We start from the raw sequence: 26,388 nt of genomic DNA, 5'->3' as shown, positions 1-26,388 counted from the left end.
ATAGGATAAAAGGATCTTATCCGAGGAAAAACTTGTATGAGTTAATATATAATAATTATTATTATTATACAAAAATAATAACAGTTAATTACTAGCTAATTTAATGGTTTTATAAGGAGAGAGAGAGAGTAAAAATACAGATGAAAAAGTTTTGAAGGATAAATCTGATTAATTTCTCTTCTAATTCTAAAGAAGCAAAACAAAAGGATTAATAGAAACATGTAAAATAATTTTGTTAAATGATTCAAAATTTTAGTTTTGATGACACTTATTGAACACTTGAATACTTGATAACATATCATTCTTTTCTTTCTCTCTCTACCTTCTTGTTTCTACTCTAGTGCTTGAGGAAAAACTTCTTGGCCGTACAGAAAAACTATGATGGCAGTGCAGAAAGAAAAAAACATATTATAATACCGACCCTATAGCCTCTATGTTTGAAAAATGTAGAATCAAGATCTTCGTATAATCATGTCACAACTCTAATAATTCAAAGTTAAGAACAGTAATATCATGTGAAGGTTTGACAAGCACCGATGCAAATTTAGATATCGATATGCATTATGATTCTAAAAGTCTGCAACATCACATGTCAAATTCATGGCGGATGCATGCCACAAAGAAAATCAAGAGAAAGATCCAACATTTGGGCCCTCATCATTGAATTCCATCGTCTTATATTACCTGTCCTTGACGCATGTGTTTCCAATCCAATTATCCTCACCTATGCAAACATCACTATCAGTTTTTTCATACAGTGTTCATGTATCCATCAAACCAACGTGAAGTACGTTTATAACTTTTCAATTTATTTAATCTGTAAAGTAAAGAGATTTGCCTAGAGCCTCGGTAGTTAGTAACATCATAGCTGCATTAATTTCTGTAGAGATCAGTCGTATATAGCTACAAAGTATTGACAGATAAGTTGGTGAAAAAAAAAAGTTAGTAACAGGAACTTTCTTAAATGATCTGCCTAAAAATGTTAAACTTTCACCTACCCATTTTGTTTGGTGTGAAAAGACTATTGTTTGATCTACGGACATTTTGACTCTTTGAACAACATGTTTTTCGTTTTCTTAGATGTTTCTCTGTTTGTGCGAGTATATAAGACGCAGAACTTCTTTATAACGAGCACGGGCAAGTTTTATTAGACAGTTGCGATCATGCAGATGGAAGATGTTGAAGTGGCTGCTCCACCTCGTCGTGTTCTTCTTGTATCGGCTGGTGCCAGCCACAGTGTAGCACTTCTGAGTAAGCAAGCATTAATCAGTGCTCGCTTTTCTTTTTGTTTAGAATGTACTGATTGTTGTTATTGAGCTGAATGAAATTTTATATTCAGTTTTCAGAAAAGAGTGATGGATTTATGTTTGCAAGTGTTTTAGATTCTGTGAAGGTTCCCACTTAATCACCAGTTCATTTTTGTTGTCAGCATCTTGTTCTATGTGGTCCCAATCTATAGAATTTTATTTTATGCAGTTTATGATGACTCTTCTCTTGTTTGATTTGTATGCTGCGTGTCTACGTATAGATTTAGAGTTCATCTTATATCAAAGTTGTATTCTGAAATTTGAGTTAGGGAAAGTGAGATATTCCATCATACATGATCCAGCGTTTTATATTGCATTGTCTTGAACCACTGGAATGTGGTTAAATAAGGTGTTCAATGGTAGTAGCACTTTCTGATATTTTTCATTTGGGTCCTCCTCACATCCAATACACTGGGTTTTTAAATTCCTTATAAGCTCTAAGAAGAAGTACTTCATCAAATCAATGCAACTTTTTCGAGTTCAAACTTCAGTTCTTCTTTTTCATTTCTTGTATTCATGTTCATATCATCTCAATTTTCTCCTAGGTGTGACTTGTGTCATGTTTTTTCTTCTCAATTTTGATTCTTTTAAAAGGTGGAAATGTTATCTGCACGTGGGGACGAGGAGAGGATGGACAGTTAGGCCATGGTGACACCGATGATCGATTGTTACCAACAAAACTGAGTGCATTGGATGGCCAAGACATAATAAGTGTTACTTGTGGAGCTGATCATACTATGGCACGTTCTGAGTTTGGCAGAACTGTATATAGTTGGGGATGGTACTATATATGCTCTCTATCTTAACCATCTTTTGGTTACTGTGTTTTTCTTCAATAATTAAAACCTTGTAACTCTGGCTGTTGATTTAGAATGTTTGTTCTCATTTAGTGTTGGATTCTGCTTCAGGTAAGTTATAGCTAGTAGTTGATTCCATCATGAAGGTGGATAGTCGACATTAAAATTGAACAACTAATTTCTTGATCATTTAATGTTGTGTTGTTTCAGCTTACCGACAACTTTTGACACTAATGAAGAGGAGTCTTTTTTGCTTTACCTTTGACATTAATGTCTGGAATATCTTGAGTCTAACGTAGATCGTGCTATGGCTTTCAGGGGTGACTTTGGCAGGTTGGGTCATGGGGATCATAATGACATGCTCATTCCTCATCCAATCAGAGCATTACAAGGTCTAATGATACAGCAAATTGCTTGTGGGGACAGTCATTGTTTGTCAGTTACCACGAACAAGTTGGTGCTGAGGTTTGTAGTTAACCAGTCTTTTCTGTTGTGACCTCATCTTTTCACGTGCAGAGTCTTCGACACATCTTCATTCTATTTTCTCTTATGTGTTTACTTGAAAATATTTGAAGATATTTCTCATTAATTGGAGCAACAAGAGGTGTTTTATGATGCCCATTTGTTATTGGGACACACTCTTGTTGAGTTGTGTTTTTCTTACTCATGCAACTGTTAAATGTATTTCCTACCCAAATTCTCCTTTTATGGTTTGGCTCTGCTACCTCGGTAAATGGTTCATGCATCTGGTTTAGTTTGAACTCTTGAATATCCTGAATACACCTTCTAATGTAACATTCCATTTTAGATATATCAATATAGATATTCTTGGCTTATTGTGGAAGGCTAAAAATGCAGTTATATATTTATTCTTTTTGCAACATAATCCTATGTAGGTTCTGCATACAAGACGTTTTGTTTCAGTAAAATAAAAAATCTTGTTTTATTCTAATTTTCCATTATTTTTTTCACATCTATCAAATAATTTCTCAATGATTAGTTTTCACATGTTCTTTGGAGTTTTCTTTAACTTAAAATATTGCTGTAATACTTTTCTGTCACACTGAAGTTGGGGGCATAATCAAAATGGTGAACTTGGACTTGGTACTACAGAGGACTCTCTTCTGCCACAAAAAGTTCAAAAATTTGAGGTACCAATTTAAGATTTGAATCCAGTTTTTCCATAATGAATAATACTCTATAGCCTGGTTCTTTTCAGCACTCAATAAGATGTATTTAGTACTCTTTTCAAAATTGTTTTTCGTAATACTCAATGAAGACAGAAAGCATTGAACAGTTCTCAAATAAATATTCTTCAATTTGAACAAATTACGGAGAAAGGGGAGCTAAAATAAAAAAAAAAAAGCCATTATCAGGAACTGCTCTCTTGTGATGAAAGGGTTTATGGAATCATGGCATGGCATTATATAAAGTAATTGGACTCTAAAAAAGTGTATGCATCAGACAATATTATTATTATTATTCCCTTGACTACTTTGGACTCAAACTTCTGTATTGTTGCAGGGAATACCTGTGAAAATGGTTGCTGCTGGTGCTGAACACAGTGTAGCAATCACTGAAGATGGGAATTTGTATGGATGGGGTTGGGGCCGTTATGGAAACTTGGGCTTGGGTGACAGAAATGATCGTTTGCTCCCAGAGAAAGTAACCGTTGATGTAAATTCTCAAACCTGTACAAGCTAACGTTTTCAGATTACACAATGATTATGATTCTACAGACTGCAAAAACATACCATGAGAATGTATTATTAGTATTTCATTTCTGAGAGTTAAATTTGATACATTTCTGAATAAAAATCTAGATAGATTATTGACATGAAATTGAATACTGATGTTGAGCATCTTAAATTTGTCATAACTGTGAATTTGACAGGGCTACAAAATAGCTCTGGTTGCTTGTGGCTGGAGGCATACAATATGTGTTTCAACTTCTGGTGGATTATACACATATGGATGGGGAAAATATGGTCAGCTAGGACATGGGGATTTTGAGGATCATCTTGTACCTCACAAGGTTGAAACCTTGAGTGACAAGTTCATTTCGCAGGTGCTTCTTTAACTTCTTGCTTGGTTTACATGTTTTATCGCTTTATTGCTTACAAGGTTACTTGTTTAAAGTAGAAAAAAGTTGGTGACAAAGCACCGAATATTGTCCTAGAACGTGATGTGTTTGGCACAAAATATAGTGGTTTATAGTTGTCTTTGTCTCTTATGTTTGTTTGGACTTGTCTCATCAGGTATCAGGTGGGTGGAGGCATAGCATGGCACTCACATCTAGTGGACAACTTTTTGGCTGGGGATGGAATAAGGTTGGACATCTAGTGGACAACCTTTTTTTACCATAACAACTACACTTGAACATGACACAGTGAATAGAAATTTGCATGGTTGGTTAAATATGTCTTGAATTGTATGTGTGTAGTTCGGACAGATTGGAGTTGGTAACAATTTAGATTGTTGTTCTCCTGTGCAAGTGAAGTTTCCCTATGATCAGGTACTGAAACTGCAACACCATTCTTCAGTTTTTGGAAGATTTGAGCGTGGAATAATATAATGATCCACTTTTTATATCTCTGCAGAAAGTGCATCAGGTGTCATGCGGGTGGAGACACACCATTGCTGTTACTGAACGTGAAAATGTATATTCATGGGGAAGAGGAGCAAATGGACAACTTGGGAATGGAGAAACCAGAGACCGGTATAAAATTGAATCAGTACAGTTCATATTTTTATCAATTATGTTAAGTATACAAACTTTCATAGTGTTAGTTGTTTCTGGGATTAGGAATGTTCCAACCATTATTGAGGCCTTCAGTGTTGATGGTTCTTCTGGGAAGTACATAGAAACCTCAAAATCTTGTGCATCATCAGGTGCACTGATATACCCTTCTGCAATTTAGGATTAATTATTATTCTTTTTTTTTTAATAATTAGCATATGATTCTTTTTCTTTTTTTTTTGCCTTGAATAGGGAAATCATCGTCCTCCATATCAGTCAGATATGCAATTGTTCCAGATGAAACTGTAAGTAACATTCATTTCTCATGATTACTAAGGGTAGTTAGATTTTCTTCTTCTTTTGTTAGGGCAAATAACATCGCAGAACAAGTTTTTCCTTATACTAAACTCATGATCACTAACTTTTGCTTGAATATAAACTCTTTCAAAAACAAGAGAATAGTTGATGCAGTGACAGAACTTGTTATGATTTGGCAGGCCTCTGGAGATGATGGACATGAAACCAGTGTCCCTGAAAATGATGCCATGATTTGATAACAGCACATCATAGTTAATGAGTTAAAGAAAATGACGTTCCAGTTAGAAAGAGCAACATGCATAAGGAGCTATGGATAAGGACCGATATGTTGTGCATGGGAGATTGTTAAGTAGGAGTTAGGGTATGAATGTTTGTTTTGTAAAGGCTTCAATATGATACTTGAAGTTGTTAAAAGTAAGTTTTAGTTATTTTCCAAGCAAGTGTTATCGAAGAATATAAAATAATAGGTATAATTAGTGAGAAATTTTGTTCATAAGATATCAAATATATATAATATATTAAAAATAAAAAATAAAAAAATAAAAGATAAAAATTCAAAATATATCTATAATCTATAATCTATATCTATCTATCTTCTATATCTATTCTATCTATAACAATAAAGGGAATTCTTCTTTTTGTGTTCACATTTCATAATACCCGTTTTATCCTTAATTATTTTAAAAATTATTTATTATATATATAATAATAATAATAATAATAATATGATATTATCTATCTATCTATTCTATTCTATAACAATAAAGGGGATTCCTCTTCTTGTGTTCACATTTCATAATACCTGTTTTACTCTTAGTTATTTTAAAAATTTATTATTTTATATATATATATATATATATATTATAAAAAGGGATTCCTCGTCCACATTTCATAATACCCGTTTTACTCTTAGTTATTTTAAAAATTATTTATTTTATCTATAACAATATATAAAGGGGATTCTTCTTTTTGTGTCCACTTTTTATTTTCCAAATTTACCTTTAATTACTATTTTAAAAATTAATTATTTTATAATTATTTTTTCTGTAACACTTTTTTTTAAATCTTTTTTATTTTGACCGTTATTTTAAAAACCTTTTCAAATAATTATTTTATTTAACAATTATTTTAAAATTTATTATATATATTTTAAAAATAAATATTATTAATCTTATAAAAATTAAAAAATGCGGATACACAGACGTGACAATGTCTGTGTGTTCGCTAGTAATATATAAAGAAGATTTTATCTTTTGTGTCTACATTTCAAAATATCAATTTTATCTTTGAAAATATAATTATTTATTAAATTTTTAAAAATTGACCGTTATTTTTACAAACTATTTTATAAAATTATTCATCTCTGCTCTTCTCTTTCTCTTTATTTATCAAGAATTATTCTCTTATTTTTTCTAATATATTTTACTTTATTTTTATTAAATATAATTTTATATTATATATTAACTTAATAACACTACATAATAATAAAATAATATAATAATAATGAAATAATATAATATTATATGTAATAATATAATATTATATATTTAAAAAATACATATAATATAGTGAGACTTAATAATATAATATTATAATATAATATTATGTATATTTTAAAAGATGCGTGTGCATAGGAGACTAAGCATCCTCTGTCATCATAAAAGCCTGTCCCTCTGAATGTGGTTGACATGTAATGTGGCTGACGCTCAGAACAATCTAAGAAAATTGACCGTACCAGTGTAATTTTAACAAAAAAAGTTATTGAAATATACGGTTTTTGAAAAAAAATGTATTATATGAGTAAATCGTATATATTTATAAAACAAATACATATAAACAGTGTCTTAACAAACGTATAGCTCAATGAAGATATGTACATGATTTCAGTTTAAGTAAAATATATATCGAAGTCCTGCTAAACCTACGTCAACAATTAAAAAAGAAAATTGAGATTAATTGGAATTATATTTGACTCGAATTACATTTTTGCTCTTATTAAAGTTGTTTTGACCAAAACACGATTTCACTTAAAGAAATATAAAGTTATGTCATGCATGCACACTTTTTTTTCTTCTAACAATAAAATAATACCATGCATACACAAATTACCTATATAAGTAATATATATTTTTAAAAATTGTCAATACCAATATTTTTTTGGTTAAAATTGCATTTCTATAGTGAATTTCTCTAATGAATTATATGTTGTGTTTGATTCTGAATTTGAATACAAAAGGTTTCAAAAAAACTCATCTTCCATTCGACTTCATTTTCTACTAGGAATGTCTTCCGCTGTAATTTTAAATAAAAAAGGAAACAAAATTAAATAAAACTAAAATAACAATTAATTTCATATTATTCAAAATTAAATATAAAACACAACTAGTTAAAAATGTGCTCCAAAATAAGATATCTTGCTAAAAATACCATATGAATTAATAAATTTCATCCAAATACAATTGAGATTTTTATTTTTTACAATATAAATGAGTAAAATGACACCTCTTATATTGAATGAGAATATGATTATCTTTTACAACAACACAATAGACCTATACTCAAATCTTATGCCATACACGATTCCTTCTCAGCGTGTGTTCTCATCGATTGATTTATTGTAGCCAAACAACGGGGAGCGATGAATTAGCAGATAAAATGTTGTTCATTATCAGTGAAAGGAAGTGACTGATAGATGATGATTTGCAAAGTTATAATATATTGTCGATCTCACTGTTTCGAAGAGATTTGTGAGATAATTATACCAATTTACCACTCTATCCCTTCTTTTCTATGTTGGGTTGTTTGATTTTCCATACCACATCCAAGCTTTGCAGAATTTCCATACAAGGAGAGATGAAGAAGTAATGGAACGAATATGTTTTACTTGTATCCGATTCCAACATGTTTCCCTTTCTCCACTTACCTGATTCCATTGTTTGTGTATCAGTTTTTATGTTTATTGTCGTTATGTTGTGGCATTTGCAATTGATTTTTTAGTAATTGTGTGATTAAAAGTTATTCATTTTTTTGTTTTGTAATAAAAAAAATTAAAATATTTTATTTTACGGTTCAAATACATTATAATATATTTTTTTCAATTAATAAATATCTTTAATATTTTAATTTACGTAGAAAAAAATTAAAATTTATTACAACTTATCTAATTATCATTTTATATTATATTTAACACTAAGGGCAATTCAGTAATCTAACTTTTTCATAAATTAAATATTATTTTTTATTAGTTACATCACTCAAATTCTACACAAACTTTTACAAAATTAACTCTTAAATTTATCCCACTATCACTTTCAAATCCTTAAAAAAAAAAATACAAATTTTATCTTCAAATCCACTCAAATCAATTATCTCTCTTAAATCTTTCTACTCATAATAACACACCCTAAGTTATGAACATTGCACAGTGAATCTTGAACATAAAATTGAACAACTAAAAATATGGATTTCTATCCCTAAACGATAATAATGATCCACTTCCCACAGCAAACCTCACAATACTCTCTCAAAGGAAAATTGCACCCAGTAACAAATCATTTGGCACTTGTACCATTTTCAATAGCTCTTCCTTTGCCCAACTAAGTTCTAACTTCTCCAAGGTCATGCAATTATCATTTTTTTTCTTAATGACTTTACAATTAAAGATTTTTATTAGTGATTAAGACTACTTTTGCCATTCATTACCATTAAAAGGAATAACTAAACTAATTTTTAGGACTTTAATTGATCTTACTCTCATTCACCATAAACTACACACACTATAAAATATGAAACACTTGGGTGTCTCAACGTCTAAAAAATATTTAATTTTAAAAATGCAATATATGTGTTTATATAAAAAATTAAACTAATAAAATAAGATTTATGTGCACTCCCTTTTCCATACAAAACACTTCCAATATCAGTTTTAGATATATATGTAAATTAAAATTTACAAACAGGATATGTATATAGTTACATCATGGAGAAACTAAATTTAAATATTTTAAACATATCTTAACTTGGGTTTTATAAGAAACAAATTTAACTAGAGGAGAAATTTTATGAACAATAATGAACCAAATTTTTGAAGAATTGAATAAAGTCAATGAATAAAAAATATAGTTAGAAGAAAAAGAAGTATTTATATTGGAGATGTGTCCCTACTACACCAATTGAGCCTTGAATAAGGCAAAATAAGGATGCAAAAGTAGAAGAAGTGAATAAAGAAAACCGAAGAAAAAGTAAAAGGAGGAGGTTAAGAAAAAATGGAAGAGGTTATTGATGGCTTAATAGTTAAACATGATTGTCTTACATGATTGATTGAACAGAAAAAGGGAAAGAAGAGAAAAGGAAAAAGGAGTTTAAACAAGGTGGATCGGTATTGGCAAATGCTCCAATTCGTCAAAGGGAGGGAGGAATCAAAGGCGTAACCCAACCCTTCCCTTCCCCTTCATTTGCCTCTGTGCTCTAAGCATCGCACCATTCTCCTGCTGCAGCTCCTCACACCAGATCGCTCTTCCTTTTCCTTTCTCCAATTCCAACCATGAACGATTTCGATGGCTTATTCACTTCCGATTTCGGCCTCAAACCGCAGGGAAAATCAGCGCCAATGGCTCCTTCATCCAAGGGATCTTCCAAAGCGGCGCCTATCAACTTCGATTTCGGATCGCGATCCGCCTCCAACTTCGACGATCTCCTGGCCGGCGCCGGATCCGACACTCGCCGCGCTGATTCCCCCTTCGATTTGGACTCCATGTACGGCGGACCTCCCGCACGGTCCGCCAGCTCACCGCCGCCCGTCTACGACAAACCTGTCTATGACGATGACATTTTCGACGGCGTGCCGGGGATGAAGAGCTCCTCTAAGGTTAAATTTGATAATGTTTTCGCCACCACAGAGAGAGGTGGCTCCGACGCCGTGTTCGACGATCTTCTCGGCGGGTTTGGGAAGGAACCGAAGAGTTCCGGTGGGAAGAGATCGGAGAAGGATGCTAAAGGTGCTTCTGATTTCGATGATTTGCTTGCTGGATTCGGACACAGGGGGACACCATCTACTGGAAGGTATATGTGTGGGTTGGTAACTAGGGTTCTTTTGCAATTGGTATTGCTCGGTGTGGTATTCATGGTTTTGAGCTTTTACTTAATGCACAAGGAAGTGTGCGGCTACGTTTACTGCTCTTTACCATGTGCGGTTGTCCGATAGAGCTGAAATTTATTATGGTTTTTAATCTGGGAACATCAGTGAGAAACTTGAAAATGACTGTTGAAGTGAAAATTTTCGGAAAGGCTAGTACGGGTTGCAAACTATAGCGCTTTAAGGTTTTATCTAATGTGCAGAAACTCTGTAATCAGAGATAGGTTTGAATTTTGTATGTCTTATCTTACGATTTGTTCAGAAGATAATATAGCTTTTTATAAATATTGATTACAGACGATCTTCATTAAAGAGTGGGGTGGGATGACTCTGGAGCAGTTAATGGTCTAATAACAGGATATTACTGAAAATTAAGCAAAGAATCAGCCCCCATTAATCCTCTGAAATCATCAATGGTTTGCTGTTTGAATTTTGAACTTTTTGGCCCTTCTCAAAATTGATTTTAGTTGTTTGGAACTTGGAGGGAGCTATTCCGGCATTAGGTCTATTCTCTATAGAACTGACTTGAAGCGGGAGGTGGTGGTGCTGTTTTGGTTAGGGGGCAGGGTGCCTTTTGTCTTCTTCTAAGTATTTCATGTGTTGATTTATTGCAAACTGTTTTTGGTAGTGAAGATTCGTTTGATGTCGTATGCACAGTCTTAAGCTATTTGTTGTTCATGTAATATCAGTCTATTAGGTAATCTCTGTGATTGACATTTAAGCATCATAGCACAGTTTGAAGGAAAAAGTTAGTAACTTTTGTTATACTTTTTTAGTTTTGCAACTGAACAAACTTAAGGGACCGTCCAAGATGAATAATGAGGTGATTTCATTATTGGTTATTCATTTATTTATTTTTGTATGGCAGTGCGGCACTCTCAAATTGGGAACCTTAAGTTACACATGCGCTTTGTAATATGGGAGTTTGAGTAATTATAAAATATTAAACCTAAATTACCTCTGGAGTTTGAGAATGTCATGCATCCTGTTAAGGTTAGGTTTAGCATTTTGTTTGTGATCAAGGGTTATCTTTCCATTAGAAATAACTTCTGAGGTTCCAGGTGATATTTGTTGTTCATTTTTCATTTCTATAAAGTGATTTTTACATTTTATCTGGCTACGATGTGTAGCAGCTCTACCACTATGAAAGAAAATTAAGTTACTCTTGTCCTGAGGATTCTTTGTCTACTAACTGCTAGGAGTTGAAAGTCTTAAAATTCTGTTGTTGCTTAGCATATCATCTGGCTATACAAAATGGAAAGGAAGAGAATGTGAGCAAGGTAGTGAGTATAGTATGATTTGCAATACAATGAGACATGAGCTTGGTGATACTAATCGTTTTTGTGCTTGTATCATAATGGGAATCACATGAATCTGTCTAGAAAAGTAAGAATTGATGTTGAATTGCATGATTCTTGCAATGCAGGTTACAAACCCTTGTTTTCCAAGGGCTTTTCGTTTTGTATCTGGCAGTTATGGCTATGTAAAATACAAAAAATACAAAAAATGACTGCCAGAGTTGGCAAGCCATGCTGCACTCATAGTTAGTTGCTCACACTAGTGGCACTAATGCAAATCATTGGATTGCGGTTGTGGCATCCTGCCCCCTCCAATGGTCATCATATTTCTTGTGGCCAAAATTGTGGAAATCATGCTGCATTGCAAATCTACAACCTGTGTTGACTGTTCCACCCTCATGGTTGTGTTTGTTGCTGGTGGGCCAGAGAAGCACAATGCATTTACAACCCTAACTCTAAATGAAATCATAATGTGTTTTTTTTTTCTCTTTTGTTTTGTCTATTAGTTCCATGACAAGACAAATATTGTTTGGATTTGGACAGTTAGTTTAAGCATTACTGTTTGGACGGTTAGTTTTGCCTTTTGGACCCTTATTCATATTCAAGTTTTATATTTTAATCAAATTTGAATAGATGTTTTAGAAATTAAAATAAAACGCTCTTAGTTATTGATAGTGAATTTGTGCTGTTGTACATGTTTTATGTATATGTAGATAAATGTTATCGGGAATCTTACAATTTGATTTGCAATTCAGAAAATGTGCATTACTTCATGATTTGCATCTTGATTCAACTACCATGGATGTGAATGGTGGAAGGAGGAATCCAATTTCAGTACAATTATTACTATTTAATACTACTACTAATACTAGAACTAACAAAAGCTTTTAGCCACTATTATAATTATATGGATTTGACGTGGTAGAACCATGGAAGGAAAGTTGAGGGGGTGATCCATTTTTGGGAACCAATTTTACGTTGACTCCTTGGTTCCTGTGAAATTGGACACACTGAGGGGAAAACGAAAAGATTATAATTTGACTTTGTGAATGAACAATTTTTATGTGCATAAAATCAAAGAAAGTAAAATGTGGTTGAACCATGGAAAGAAAGTAGAGAGGATGGTCCATTCATAGGACCCAATTTGACATTGACTATTCAGTCCCTATGAAATTGGACCGAAAAAGGAGAAAACAAACAGATTATTATTTGGATTTGTGAAATGCGATTTTTATGTGCATAAAATTGAGCAAAGTAAAACGAAAAAACACAATTACAGCCAATTCTTTTACTTAAGATAAATAAAAGAAACAATATATTTGATAGAGCTTGACCGCACCTCTCTTATGTTCTTATATTTATATTGATAGAATTCTGATACAATGAGTAGAGAGAAGAGCAAAATTCAAAATCCAGAAGTAGAGTCCTAGGTATAGAAATAGGTACAACTCATGGTACAACATCTAGCAGTTTTACAATACAACTACTTATTACCTATATTTAATACCTATTTTTTATTCAATTATTTTTATGGTACAAATTGCATATCAACTAAATGATTTCCGTTGTTCTTTTCATTCTTTTCTCTTTGTTAGGTTCAACTAGTTCATTGTTGTTCCTTTTCCTTGTAGCTGTCCAGACAGACTCTATTATTTTATATGCTGGTTCTTGCATCATTTTGTTTTTTTGAAGATAAATTTGTGTTTGTTTCAGTTTCTGTTTGCTGTTTATGCGTAAAATATCACGTGTGATGAATTAGTGTTATTAAATAGTTGCTATAGTGACACAATTGCATTGCAGAATTTCTTGTTTCCGCAATTGAAACTCTGTCCACTGGTTGCCATGCCTGTTGTTACTTGAACCTCTTCCTGCATCTTTATTATCTTGGATGCGTCTCCATCCAATTGAACTGTTATTTTAATTTATTCATTTTATTTTTATTTTCATAAAGCTTAATTTTTCATAAATATATAATAGTTTTGCAACTTCTGCTATTTGTGCGGTTTTATCTTTTATATGGTGTATCAAATTATTGATTTTCGGCCTTTTTCTGCAACCTGCAATTGATAAGACTACTATGAAAATAAAGGATGATTGAAATTTTAAATCGGAACAGACATAAGGTGTAGGCAGCTAGGAAATAAATCTTGTCACATTTTGTATTTTTTTTTATCAATGGTAAATGTGTTTTTAAAAGTGGTAGTGAATATCAATGCCGGTAATGCGTATAAACCAAGTAACATGAATGAGAATAATATGTCATCGAATATCAAAGATACGTTTGTAATCACTTTTGAGGATAATGTTAAAAGGTTCTGTTCCTTTTCTGAAATAAGTCTTATCAAATTCAAAATGTGGTCGTGAACGTTGTGTTTTATAATTTCTGTGAATCTCCAATTAAATGAATCAGTGTCATAATTTTATCTATACTTTTTTTTTGTTAGTGGAATGAACAGCTTGATACTTGTCTATCGATGTCTGAGTCATTGATATTGTTCATTTGGTCAATGGTTGATGTATCATAACCTTTTCTCTATATAATTATTATTAACAGGCACACTCCTGATACCAGTTTCTCCTCAGAACCAACTGCCAGTACGACTAAAACAACCTCCACCATGGCTGAGGACCCTTTCAAAGTATTTGAATCAGCTTCAGCACCAGGGGATTCATCCACAGGTCACTTTATGGACCCATTGGAAGAAATCAGTAAATTTGGTAGTTCTGGAAGCACGAAAAATGATAGTTCTTCAACTTCAAATGGCAGAGTGTATGAAGATATTGATCCATTTGATGGTCTTGGAAAATCTGTACCAGCTTTCTCATCAGATATAAATAGCAGGAAGGGTAGCAGTTCCCCAAGCTTGAATACAAACCCAAGTCGGCCCGGAGATAAAGAACCCGTTGATAAGATATCTGGGAGGAGTCCTGAGAGAGACACAAAAAGTAAGACTCCTGTTGAAAATGACAGGGAATTTCCACAGGCTCCATTTCATATGCCTAGCTATTCATCTGATTCTGATAAACCAGCTGGCAAAAGGTCTACTTCCCCTCCATATAATAATGTTGATTTTAGACAAGCCAATATTCAGGCAGATAAGTATGAAGATAACTTGGAACCAAGTGAAGATATATGGCTGACGGTATCAGAAATTCCTCTTTTTACACAACCGACTACTGCTCCACCACCTTCAAGACCTCCTCCTCCACGGCCTGTGCATATTCCCAAGTCAGGATCAACTTCATCAGTATCTGCCAATGCTAGAAAGAAGGATAATGATTTTTCTTCTTTTCCCAGTTCTGCACGATTCTCTCAGGGTTCTAATTCTGCTCCAGCTTCTGGAAGGGTACCCACTTCATCTCAGTTTGATGAACTTGATGATTTTGCCATGGGCAGAAGTCGTGGTAATGATAATGAGGGTGGAAATGGTCTTCCTGATGAAGAATTAGAGATGAACTCTGCTGCTGCAGCTATGAAGGAGGCAATGGATAGAGCTGAAGCTAAGTTTAGGCATGCAAAGGAAGTTAGGGAGAGAGAGTACTCAAAGGCTGCTAGAAGCAAAGAAACTGTGCAAATGGACAGAGATGAGAGAACTGTGCTTGAGGAAAGAGAAAAACAGGATAGATTAGACCGTGAACGGCAGCAAAAGGAGAGGGAGGAAAAGGAACATAGAAGACTTATGAAAGAAAAAGAGGAGAAAGAAAGAGAACAACAACGACTGGAGAGGGAAAAGGCAAGACAGGCTGTAGAACGAGCTACCAGAGAAGCACGAGAAAGAGCAGCAGCTGAAGCTCGTCAAAGAGCTGAGAGGGCTGCTGTTGAGAAAGCTAATGCTGAAGCTCGAGGACGTGCTGAAAGGGCTGCAGTACAAAGGGCACAAGCGGAAGCTCGGGAAAGGGCAGCTGCATTGGCAAAAGAAAAAGCTGAAAAGGCTGCTGCTGAGGCAAAGGAGAGGGAAGCACAAGAAAGAGCTACAGCTACAAGGGCTGAAGCAGAAGCACGAGTTAAAGCAGAAGCAAGAGCTAAAGCAGAACGTGTCACTGCAGAAAGGGTTGCTGCTGAGGCGCGCGAAAGGGCTGCAGCTGCTGCAAGAATGAGCCAACAAAAGAATGAAAATGATCTTGAGTCATTCTTTGGCATGGGTCGAGCTAGTAGTGCCCCAAGGCCTCCTAGGACTAATTCTTCAGTGAGGACCCTCTCTTTAATCTATAGTTCTGTACTAGAATATAATGGCCAAAACTTGGCTTGTGTGTATTCTCATCTTGCAAAATTTACCCTGTAAGAAAGGAGGAAGTTAGTTAGTGGGTAGTTATTTACTTATTTCACTTGACTCTTTCCTTTTTAATTCTAAACAAATATCATTTTTTAAAATTAAAAGCGGATTGTTGTGTAGTCTTTTATAAATTTATTTTAAACTAAATTAAAAAGGCAAGACTGGCATGCATGCATGTAAGACAAAATTGATTTTATTTGAAATTTTATTGCTAATTTTCTGGACCTGGATGTTTTCAGGACTCTGTATTTGAATCCCAATTTCAGACAGATGCAACGAGGAAATCTACTAGTGCATCTACAAGTATGAAAAAAGCATCATCATCCACTAATATTGTTGATGATCTTTCCTCAATTTTTGGAGGTAGTTCAGCATTTTCAATGTATTTATTGCAGTAATGGTCTGCATGTTTGTTTCATTGCTTACTTGTTTGTTTTCTTTTCCTTTCCCTTTTATGGTGTGAAGCTGCTCCATCTTCTGGAGAGTTCCAGGAAGTTGAAGGGGAAAGTGAAGACAGGCGACGAGCCAGGTTGGAGCGCCACCAGAGGACTCAGGAGCGTGCTGTATGTATTATTGTATTTCTGTATTTGTCTACTTAATTTGATTACTTCGTTTTCTTTTTCATTTAAATTGAAATTAGATATATGTGGAAGTCTCGAGTGTATCTTTCTGTACAAATTGTTTGAACTTGTTTTGTTTATACTTTTTCCATTTTATTATAGGCAAAGGCATTGGCTGAGAAGAATCAGAGGGACATGCAAACTCAAAGAGAACAAGCTGAGAGACATGTAAGTTGTGGTTTTTGTTCTTTTGATTTTGTATATGCATGGGTTTCTTTCGTATTCTTGAAAGTTGCATCTACAGATTCTATTCATTCCCCCTCACCCCTGTTCTGGTAAAAATCTGTTTTGTGAAAACCACTAGTTAAGAGTTTACATTTTTCTAATATCCTTTAATTTTTTTTTCTAATTTCAGAGGCTTGGTGAAACACTGGATTTTGAAATTAAGCGCTGGGCTGCAGGAAAAGAGGGCAATTTACGAGCTTTGCTATCCACCTTACAATATGTATGCACATCTAGTGCACACACTTTAGATAATATCACTGATTTTTTCTATCCATATCCATGTGGTGCATGGAAATATGCAGGCTTAAATTACGTCATGATGTCTACTCTTTGAATTCTTAGGTTCAGATTTTAGAGTACTGCATGGTAGGGTAGGGTTTTTGTGTTTTGGCATATATTTTCTCAGATAGTCATTCCACTATCCTAGGGCCAGATGTGAATTGGTGTGCTGATTCTAACACTATAGTACTACTGATTGAATGGGTTTGGAAGCTATTCATTGGGTTCAACCACCATACATACAATAGATACTATCCATAGTAGCAATTTCTGATCAGATATTTGCTTGAAGACATGTCCTTAGGAAACTAGTTTGGTTTTGAAAAGATTGTTAGGATGTACTCATAGTTCAATTGCAAACAGTCCAGATTTCCGAGGAAAGGAAAGTCAAAGGGACTTGTTTCAATAACAATTTATACAGACTGAAATGAAAAGTCTATGCATTTTAGTTTTTGAAGCAATCCCTTAATATTTTTGGTGTTATTGTTTTTGTTACAGGGTCTCTATCAATTATATTAACTTGCTTCCTTCATGAATGATGACCAGGTACTGTGGCCTGAATGTGGTTGGCAGCCAGTTTCTTTGACTGATTTGATTACAGCTGCGGCTGTTAAAAAGGCCTACAGGAAAGCTACGTTGTGTATCCATCCTGATAAAGTGCAGCAGAAGGGTGCCAATCTACAGCAGAAATATGTTGCGGAGAAGGTGTTTGATCTACTCAAGGTATTTTCAGCCATTTTATTTAAACATATATATGCTTTTTAATCAACGCTTTATTGATATGTTTACTGTTGCCAGTGGTAATCAGCGAGTTTCTGAATCAATATTACTCTACCCTTTTTCTATGAACCTTTTGGAAGTGGTTCTGTGTAGCAATTTCTGGTAAAAATTCTGTCTATGCAAAGACAGGATTTTAAGCTAAGTTGGTGGGGATGGGTTTAATCCAAAGTGTATGTTAATATAAGATCGACCAAGCCAGTTGATCGAGTTAATAGCTGTTATAATTTTCTTGGAAACTCTTACAAGCTTTCCTGCATTTTCCTTCCATTTTCTTTTTCTTTTGTATTGGAGTTGTGACACATGATTGCTAGCAGACAAAATAATATATATATATATATATATATATATATATATATATATATGTATGTATGTATGTATGTATATATGTATGTATGTATGTACGTGTGTATGTATGTATTTATATATGTGTTTTTGTGTAATTTTAATTAAATGAGTTACAGCTAAATCTCAGAGAGCTTTGTATTTTAGTGTACAGCATATAATATCACATTTTTATTAGCTTTATATGATCTGCTGCATTAACAACTACAGTTTATCGAGGATTTAATATTTTGGTAAAGCTGTGTAAACTGTACACTATCATGTTTGTGCACTAAGCCAACAGAAACTTACAGTTATGATTTATAAAGTGTATGTTTGGCAAGACTAGCTGATAATCTAACTTGTAGCTGATTGGGTAACTTATAATTGGTACGCTAGCTGCTAGTCGATAATCTCCTAGCTTATAAGTTATGAGCTGATTAGGTAGCTTATTAACTTAAAAGTGTTTGGTCAAATTAGCTGATAAGCTAATTGGTAAATGTAAATTTTCATAAAAGTACATAACTACATATGTTTTTGTGTATAAATAAAATTTGTGTTTTCTAGACAAAAATCTATCATTATGTAATTATTTTTTGTTTCTCCATTTGAACTATTGTTACATTAAGTTTCTTTTTTACATTTTCCATTGTCTGTAATTTTCACTTAACATCATGTAATGAAACATTACTTCAATTTGTAATGTTAAATCTTTTTAATTTGAACTATATAAACATTTAGAAAGTAACTCAACAAATTCGAAAAAAATAATGCATTTATTAATATAAATATTCAATATCTGTATTTTAAAAATAGAAAATAGGCAAAATAAATTAAGGATAATAAGGAAATATTAAAATATAAGGGATAGTAATGAAAAAAAATGCTCCAAGTTAGAAATTAGCTTGAAGTAGCTTATGGCTTATGCTAGAAGTTCCTATGATAAGTTACTTTGATGTATTTACCAAAAAAATTTCTGTTGGTCAAACTAGCTTATTAGCTTGTCAAATAAGCTAGCTTATTGGTCTCACCAAACACACTCAAAATACTTGAGTACCACCTTGCATAGCTACTGCCTGCCGGTCCAAAGTATTGCCCCTATATAGCTTTGAAGAGGCTCGACAACTAGTTGATATTGGTTATGGTCCTTTGGCTAGTTAAATTTATCAAGCAGGTTGTGTTATAGTTAAAAGGAAAAGGTGTTGTGTGGTTTTTAGTTTGGTGGTGTTGCCAATGTATACATAATTATTCATTGCGCCAAAGTTTACTTAGCTGCAGTTAGTGGTAAGTGATTTGCTGTTCCGTCGTAAATAATCTTCGCCACCCCACCCCTCGTCTTCTTTTCAATTAATATGACATCTACGGGGTTTTTTGTCAAGACTCTTCTACATTTTGGCTAAGTCCAGAATAATATAGTCTTCATTTGTCCTGAATGTTACTCATTTATTACAGGAAGCCTGGAATAAATTCAACTCAGAGGAGCTTTTCTAGTCTTTGATGAATTCATCCAGTTGAAGGTAATTGTTCAACGATTCTGTTCAGAGAGGACCACGGCCTGTTTCATCTACCTCCTCCCTAATTGCATATTTGTTTTGTTGAAGTTATAATGCGGTGATGGTTAAATACTACTGCTTCCTTGTCTGGCGTCTCAGGTCTTGGGTTTAATAGATGTCCTTCGGGTCGTTGGGTTTCTTCAAATGTTTATTAATGTAGCATGTTTTGTTGATGTAAAATAATTTTTTGTGCTATCAATTTCATTATTCATTATCCCTGCCTAACGAGGGCTCATGAGTGGTCCTTATTTTCCGGGTTCAAGGGAGGATCCACCCCGAAGTGGGTCCTGGGAAGCCCTCTTTTTATACGTGTGGTATATATAGTACGATGTCTTGAATACGTATACCATGGATTGACACCAAAAGCTGCGATTAATACATGGATCTTCTTTTATCAGCTGTGTTCGGTTGAGCTTGTTCAACTTTTTTGTTTGCTGGGACAGCAAAGTCTTTAGTCCACTGATGAAAAACTTTTGTATGTTTTTCATTTGCTCTGGAAATTTCTGTATATTCAACTTTGTTTCTATGTACATATTGCGGGTGGTGTAAATAGGCATGTCAAATTAAGCTCTTGAAAATTTCGACTTAGTTTGTATGAATGTCTTAAAGTTTCATTCATAGTTAAAATAATCAAATTAGGGTAAGTAAGGCTTCTACGTGGTTTGTATAATGATGTTAAATCTTGACTGAGCAGTTAAAAAGAAGTCAAATACAAAGTTGAGTCAGATTTCGTTTAGAAGAAATTGTGGTTTGATTATTATTTCTTTTTACCAATTTTTTTTATTTCAAATTATTCTTAAATTTATTTAGTATTTAATGAATATCTGGATACAATAGGGGTAAATTAAATTAGAAAGCAAAAAAAACTCTAAGCATTATAATTGCTACCATGCCACTTCAGTTTCTTACATCCACAAGGTGGCGACAGATGAAGATTAATAGTTTGCGTGGAATGGTTTATATTTCTTAAGGTCAAGTAAGACACCTGCCACTGAGCCAACAAAAGCAACAACTGAAACCAAAAGGCAGGCCGCAGTAAATATTTTGAGGCTAATCCATCTGTTACTCCATTTGGGGATCTTCTTCTGTGAGATATACATCTCCACTGGAAAGTACACATTGAGGGGCCAAAATCCCAATGCCCCAATCACTCCCAGGACGTCATTGAAGAATGGAATCAACATGGATACGAGAGTTGTAAAAAGAACATACAAAGTCCTCCAAACTAATCTAAACATTTTTAGTTTGTATGGGGGGAAACCAGGAATTGGAATCTTTAACTCCCTTTCAAGGTTGGGGCATTTTTGTGTCACTCCTTTCTCCACAAAGGCAAAGATGGGTTGGGAAAACACTTGGTATGCTCCCACAAGGTGAATTACTATGGCAGCATTTGCTATGTCTACCACCCAATATGGGTTATAGAAACCAAAACCAGTTAGCAGATTCCCAGGTGTGGTATCTCCAAAAGCAGCATACCCCGTGGACCCACACAGCATGTAAAATGTTGTCATCACTGTAACACTTATCAACGTGGCCTTCTTCATGGTTTTTGCTTCAGAAGGTGGAGATTTTATGGTGTCCTACACTCACAAAACTCTGCCTTACTAAATCATAATCATATTTTGACACTGTTTATCCAATAAACACACACGTTGACAACTTTTTTGTAATAATACAATAATATGTTAAAAATTTAATTTAAGAAATAAAAGTATTAGTGAAATACTAAAATATCAATTTTCTTACAAACAATTTAGCCTTTTAAACTAAAACTAATGTAAGAAGAAGTATGTGTTGAGTAAAGAAATAGTTTAAAATTTAAAAATTAGCTGATTCTTAGCTTTAGAAGGGTATTTATACCTGAATTTCTACGAGAACCACAGCATATGAATAGGCAAAGGCTATGTCACCGAGAGCTTGGGAAGTCCTCCAAATTTTCTGGGACAGTGACACGGATCCAGTGGTTATTCCAGTTAAGCTACCCTTGAAGGTACCCGCTTCTGTTCATGAACCATTCAAAACTTATGACTATGTGATGTTAGTTCCCACAAAGATATAGTATATGGGAGAGAGCATTATGAATATAACCTGCAACTTTGGCAATTCCAAGAGAGAGACCAATTGTGGAATAGGTGAAAGACATTATTGCAGCAACTGTTGAGAGCCACCATATTTGGTCAAAATCGGGAATTTGAGAAAGGACAATCTGGGTTGCACCAAAAATTATCATGTATAGGTTGCTGTTCATGTGACATGGGTTTTTGCCCCCAGATTCATGGAAACAGTTAGACCTTCTAATGGCCCTGTTTATCAAAATCAATGAAACTCAATCATCACCAAACTTCATAATATATAATACCATTTTTGTCATGCATGTCACAATTATGAAAATATGGGAACTTTTAATAGTTTTTTGTGTAAGCAAGTTTGATCAAAATGAGAATGAAAGAGTGCAGAAACTAACTAATGATTAACTGATTAAAAATATATAATACTGGAATAAATCACGTTTATAAGTATCATTCAATTACAAGAGTAAATCTGAGCTCACATCATGCTAATAGAAGCTGCAATTGTGTATCCAATTACAATTCCCAGTATATCCAGGTACTGAAGTATCCCACACAACCTAACATTGGCTCCTCCTGCAAAATACATTATATTGCCTGTTATCACTTATATTTTCTACATATCAGCTTATATGTATTTCATTGAAAAAAAATTATAATGTTTTTATGAAAATTGGAATTTGTAAGTTGATTCTAAAATAAGTTTAGTTAACTTGTTTTTTTCGCATGAACACTTATTAGGAAATTTATCCAGACTAAGCTAATGAATCAAATGAGTTTTTTTATTCCTTAATTTGGGTTTAATTTCTGTTACATTAAAAATTATTTGAGCCTGACTTTGTCAAACTAGTTAAAAAGACTAATTCATTTAATATTATATGGTTGGTGAAAAGTATTGAAATAAAGCTAGATACCCTAACATGCTCATCGTTCTCACCTACTGTAGTATATATATATATATGAATGACTAAAACGTTATTCATGGGAAATTATTTACGCTTGATATGGTGTTAACGAGTAGATTTATTATAGTACGGAATACAAAGTTGGCGAATGAACATTGAATCCTGTTTTGTAGGAAAAATTCCCTTTTGTTTGTTGGGTAATGGAAGAAAGAGCATGTTATATTAAATTCGCCAACCCTAGAACATTCCCTCTCTTCTAAACAGGAACAAAACAGTTCACATTATGTTACATTAAACTGCAGAGATATATATATATCTATGTATTTGAAAACAATGATTAATGAAGTGTTACCAAGAATGGAGCGAACTGCGTCCATGTAAGTGTAGTTTCTCTTGCCAGAAATGGGGTGTTCAGAACGATAACATTGAAGCAGCAATGATGAAGTGTAGAAGGTAACCAAAGAGAACAAGAGCATGACAGTAGGACCAGCAATCCACCCTAGCTGAGCCATGCCCCAAGCCAATGACAGCACCCCGGATCCTACCACTGCAGTTATTATGTGCGAACTGGCAGTCCAAACAGTTCCTGCCTCATCACATTTTTTCATTATATATTTTCATATCAGATGTGCTTTTTCTGCATGTGTGCACCAAAATCCAAAATGACATAAAAGAAGTGCTAGGTAAAATTGTATATATAAGGGTTAAATGTATTTTTACAATACTTCTTTTGTACTACATAGTTCATATCGGATAAAGTTGTGTATATAATATTGTAGATGAAAGTGAAAACAGCTTAGAAGGATTTCGTACCAGTTCGTTTGAGACGACCATCATCATCATAGTATTTGGAGTTACTCTGTGAATGCATAGACACATCATCTTGGATGTCAAAATCTTGAAGGTTGGTTGTGGCTCCATTTTCGGGCATCTCAATTTGGTGAAATAAACAGATACCAAAGTAGAGGAAATATTTACCGAAACTTTTTATGGTAATAGCAAAAAGATTTGTTTTTGCTGCTAAAAAAACCAGTTATGGAAGAAACCACACGAAGGTATGTTTTTTTTGTGTTGGAGAAAGGAGGTATTTATAGGGGGCTCTGATTTTGAGGAATCAGATAAAGGTGAAGAAAAAATGGAATGAAACTTAGGAAAGATGAAAGATGGTTAATTTACAAAAGCGTTAATTTCTTTTTCGTATTATTGATCCGGATTAGTTTTTAAAAAAATTACGGACATATTAAGTTGTACACAAAAACACGACTTCATTTTGAAATATTTTGAAGAAATCATACATGAAATAAAGGACTTCGTATTAAAGTCGTCATTGAAAATCGTAATATCAAAAGAAATTAACCACTTTTGTAAATTAACCTATGAAAGATATTTTGATTGTCAATCAAGAAAGATTAAAAAAAGAAATTATGTTTACTTTTTCATTTAATGTTGTGGCTCAAAATTTAAGTTTACAAATTATTGTTAGAAAATAATTAGTGGGAAAATTGTTAATGACGTTTGAAGTTATGAAAACTGATTTATGTTTTAAGAAAGGACTCCATTATATTACTTTTGTTAATTGTTTGGCATTTGAATGCACATGAGAATCTGAAAATGTGGTCCACATGGCACATATTCTCTTTGTCAAGCATTTCATGGAGACACTCAGAATTTGGCTTCTGTCAATAATGAATTTCCTGCATTCTAACACAGGATTCACTTTAATTAATATTAAAAAAATATTCATAAACCTATTACCATCGGATTTTGATTTTATGGTGTTAATATCTTTTAATAAAAAATGTCTAACTTTTCAGTGTTATTATGTAATATAACTATCTTTTTATTTTAATTCTTTTTAAGAAAAGTGTTATATTGATGTTTTTAGGCATGTTGTTGAACTTTAAAATGTGATAAATACACATTGTTTATACAATAATTTGTGTAACATTATTTTTTTCTTTTTTTATCATACTACCACTTCTAACTTTTTTTCCTTTTATTATTATCGTGTTTAACACAACTATTTACCAACAGTCTCTGACTTTGTAAATTATATTTCTTTCTCTCAATTTTTATAATTTTTTTAAGGGTTATTTTATACTGACTAACACCGGTTAACAATAATTAATACGCATTTTATAAATATTCATAATTAACTATAATATTAAATAAATCATAACTTAATAATTTTTAATACAATTTTACTTATAAAAATATCCACAAATTTACAAGTGTGTTTAATATTTTATTTTATATATTAATAAAAAATGAAAAATAATAAAATAATAATATTTTAAAGTTCTTAAAATTAAAATATAATCATTGAAATATAATTAAACATAAAAAAATTTAAATTAACAAAAACTAATGTTAAACATTTAAAAAGTAAAAAAAAAACAATTAAAAATGTATATTAAGTAATAAAATACTATATTATAATATTGTTAGAAATTTCATAAATAATTTATTTTTTCAAAAGTTAAAAACTATATCTTTCAAACATTACATGTCTTCATGTGTCTTCATGTCTCAAACTTTCATGGAAAAAAATATTCAAGTATTAGAGATATTTTTTCTTGTTGATCAGTAAAGACTTTAAAAATTTTAAAATATTTATTTTATGTCAGAGAAATATTATTTAAAAATTTAAAAGATATCAATGTCCTCGTAATCCTAATTTAACATTTTTTTTTCTTGTAGTAATCATGGTATAATAGTGTCGTAAACTTTGTTTAATAAAAAAAATTATTTTGTCGATAATTAATAACAACATCTATAATAAATTTCCCTTCTTAGTAAATTTTTTCGTTAAAAAAACTCAAACTTAAAACATTATTTATGAGAATCAGTTAATATCATATTAGTACATTTTCGTATAATCAGTGGTTGAAATAATATTTTTGGGATTAGTTGTTGTTATTATAAGGATTTGATATCAAGGACTGGTTAATGGAAGTGAAACTTTTGTGGCTAATATAGAATATATTAATGTGAGTAACAATTAAAAATTAAAAAGTAACAAGAATCTAAAAACTTCATACTAATTATCTTATATTAGCTATAGAGTAAAACTTATAAAATATACGTGATTGTTATTTGGTGGTTTGCTAAAAAAAGTTACTAGGAATAAAAGAACAAAGACTTTAAAAAATTACTTGATTCTTAAAAGTATATACTTATTTTAAAGCTAGTTCAATATTAAATTGTTAATATATAGCATTTTTCTCTCTAATACCTTTATTCTTAATTTTTTTTTTTACTTGTGTACTCGTGCAATATAACTCTTTTTCTACATTAAATTCGTACACAACTCTCTTCTATATGGCATCAAATAAACTATTAGTAATAATTACTTTAGTAATTAACAATAAAATAATACTTCTTTCGATGAACATCTACAGTTTATAAATTATTAATCTATCACTTATTTATATATAAAAACTTTAGCTAAAGCATCAAAATAATCATGACACAGCACATTCTTTCAAGTGGAATGGGATGGCATATTCATTCAAAAAAACAATGAACAAATGTGGCCATAGATGCAATTTTCTATTATTTAGGAAAGATGATAGAATGAGAACACATCTATAATATTATCAGAAAAAAATAGCAATGATATTTAATATATATTTTGTTGCAGTTAATTTCAAATACGTAACTTTATAAATATATATATATATATATATATATATATATATATATATATTTTTTTTTTAAAGAATGGTAAACAGAAAAAAAAAATCTCTACTAGTTAAAATTACTTTT

At 32.5% G+C, this 26,388-nt stretch overlaps 3 protein-coding genes across 3 annotated transcripts; 2 read left to right on the top strand and 1 right to left on the bottom strand.

The window, feature by feature from the left end:
- Positions 1 to 1,007: 1,007 nt before the first annotated feature.
- Positions 1,008 to 5,724, top strand: LOC114176925 (ultraviolet-B receptor UVR8-like). Its single transcript, XM_028062127.2, has 12 exons — positions 1,008 to 1,251; positions 1,902 to 2,088; positions 2,423 to 2,569; positions 3,174 to 3,255; positions 3,629 to 3,781; positions 3,999 to 4,172; positions 4,363 to 4,434; positions 4,548 to 4,619; positions 4,705 to 4,823; positions 4,911 to 4,996; positions 5,097 to 5,149; positions 5,342 to 5,724. The coding sequence occupies exons 1-12, from the start codon at positions 1,164 to 1,166 to the stop codon at positions 5,396 to 5,398; spliced, it is 1,290 nt and encodes a 429-aa protein (XP_027917928.2). The 5' UTR covers positions 1,008 to 1,163; the 3' UTR covers positions 5,399 to 5,724.
- Positions 5,725 to 9,392: 3,668 nt separating this feature from the next.
- On the top strand, positions 9,393 to 20,040 carry LOC114179493 (auxilin-related protein 2-like). Its single transcript, XM_028065848.2, has 8 exons — positions 9,393 to 10,223; positions 14,149 to 15,781; positions 16,108 to 16,231; positions 16,334 to 16,431; positions 16,591 to 16,656; positions 16,844 to 16,933; positions 17,539 to 17,715; positions 19,546 to 20,040. The coding sequence occupies exons 1-8, from the start codon at positions 9,706 to 9,708 to the stop codon at positions 19,582 to 19,584; spliced, it is 2,745 nt and encodes a 914-aa protein (XP_027921649.1). The 5' UTR covers positions 9,393 to 9,705; the 3' UTR covers positions 19,585 to 20,040.
- Positions 20,041 to 20,210: 170 nt separating this feature from the next.
- On the bottom strand, positions 20,211 to 23,592 carry LOC114179750 (amino acid permease 3-like). The gene is made up of 6 exons (XM_028066176.2): positions 23,434 to 23,592; positions 22,973 to 23,206; positions 22,198 to 22,291; positions 21,735 to 21,949; positions 21,507 to 21,646; positions 20,211 to 21,226 (listed from the first exon to the last, which is right to left on the bottom strand). Exons 1-6 carry the CDS (start codon positions 23,549 to 23,551, stop codon positions 20,582 to 20,584), a joined length of 1,446 nt encoding a protein of 481 aa, XP_027921977.2. The 5' UTR covers positions 23,552 to 23,592; the 3' UTR covers positions 20,211 to 20,581.
- Positions 23,593 to 26,388: the final 2,796 nt, after the last annotated feature.

Source organism: Vigna unguiculata, chromosome 3 (genome assembly GCF_037176805.1).
Source record: "Vigna unguiculata cultivar grain cowpea cultivar isolate G323 ecotype 2 chromosome 3, ASM3717680v1, whole genome shotgun sequence".
Lineage (NCBI taxonomy): Eukaryota > Viridiplantae > Streptophyta > Magnoliopsida > Fabales > Fabaceae > Vigna > Vigna unguiculata.
The sequence above is the reverse complement of the archived record's forward strand: the minus strand, read 5'-3'. Positions and strand labels throughout refer to the sequence as shown.

Coding starts and splice junctions, on each gene's coding strand:
- LOC114176925 (XM_028062127.2), top strand. CDS start 1,164: ATGCAGATGGAAGATGTTGAAGTGGCTGCTCCACCTCGTCGTGTTCTT. Junction 4,435..4,547: donor TTGGCTGGGGATGGAATAAG/GTTGGACATCTA, acceptor GTATGTGTGTAG/TTCGGACAGATTGGAGTTGG. Junction 4,620..4,704: donor TGAAGTTTCCCTATGATCAG/GTACTGAAACTG, acceptor ATATCTCTGCAG/AAAGTGCATCAGGTGTCATG.
- LOC114179493 (XM_028065848.2), top strand. CDS start 9,706: ATGAACGATTTCGATGGCTTATTCACTTCCGATTTCGGCCTCAAACCG. Junction 16,432..16,590: donor AGAGGACTCAGGAGCGTGCT/GTATGTATTATT, acceptor ATTTTATTATAG/GCAAAGGCATTGGCTGAGAA. Junction 17,716..19,545: donor AGGTGTTTGATCTACTCAAG/GTATTTTCAGCC, acceptor CATTTATTACAG/GAAGCCTGGAATAAATTCAA.
- LOC114179750 (XM_028066176.2), bottom strand. CDS start 23,551: ATGCCCGAAAATGGAGCCACAACCAACCTTCAAGATTTTGACATCCAA. Junction 22,292..22,972: donor CGCAGTTCGCTCCATTCTTG/GTAACACTTCAT, acceptor TGTATTTTGCAG/GAGGAGCCAATGTTAGGTTG. Junction 21,227..21,506: donor TGGTTCTCGTAGAAATTCAG/GTATAAATACCC, acceptor TTGTGAGTGTAG/GACACCATAAAATCTCCACC.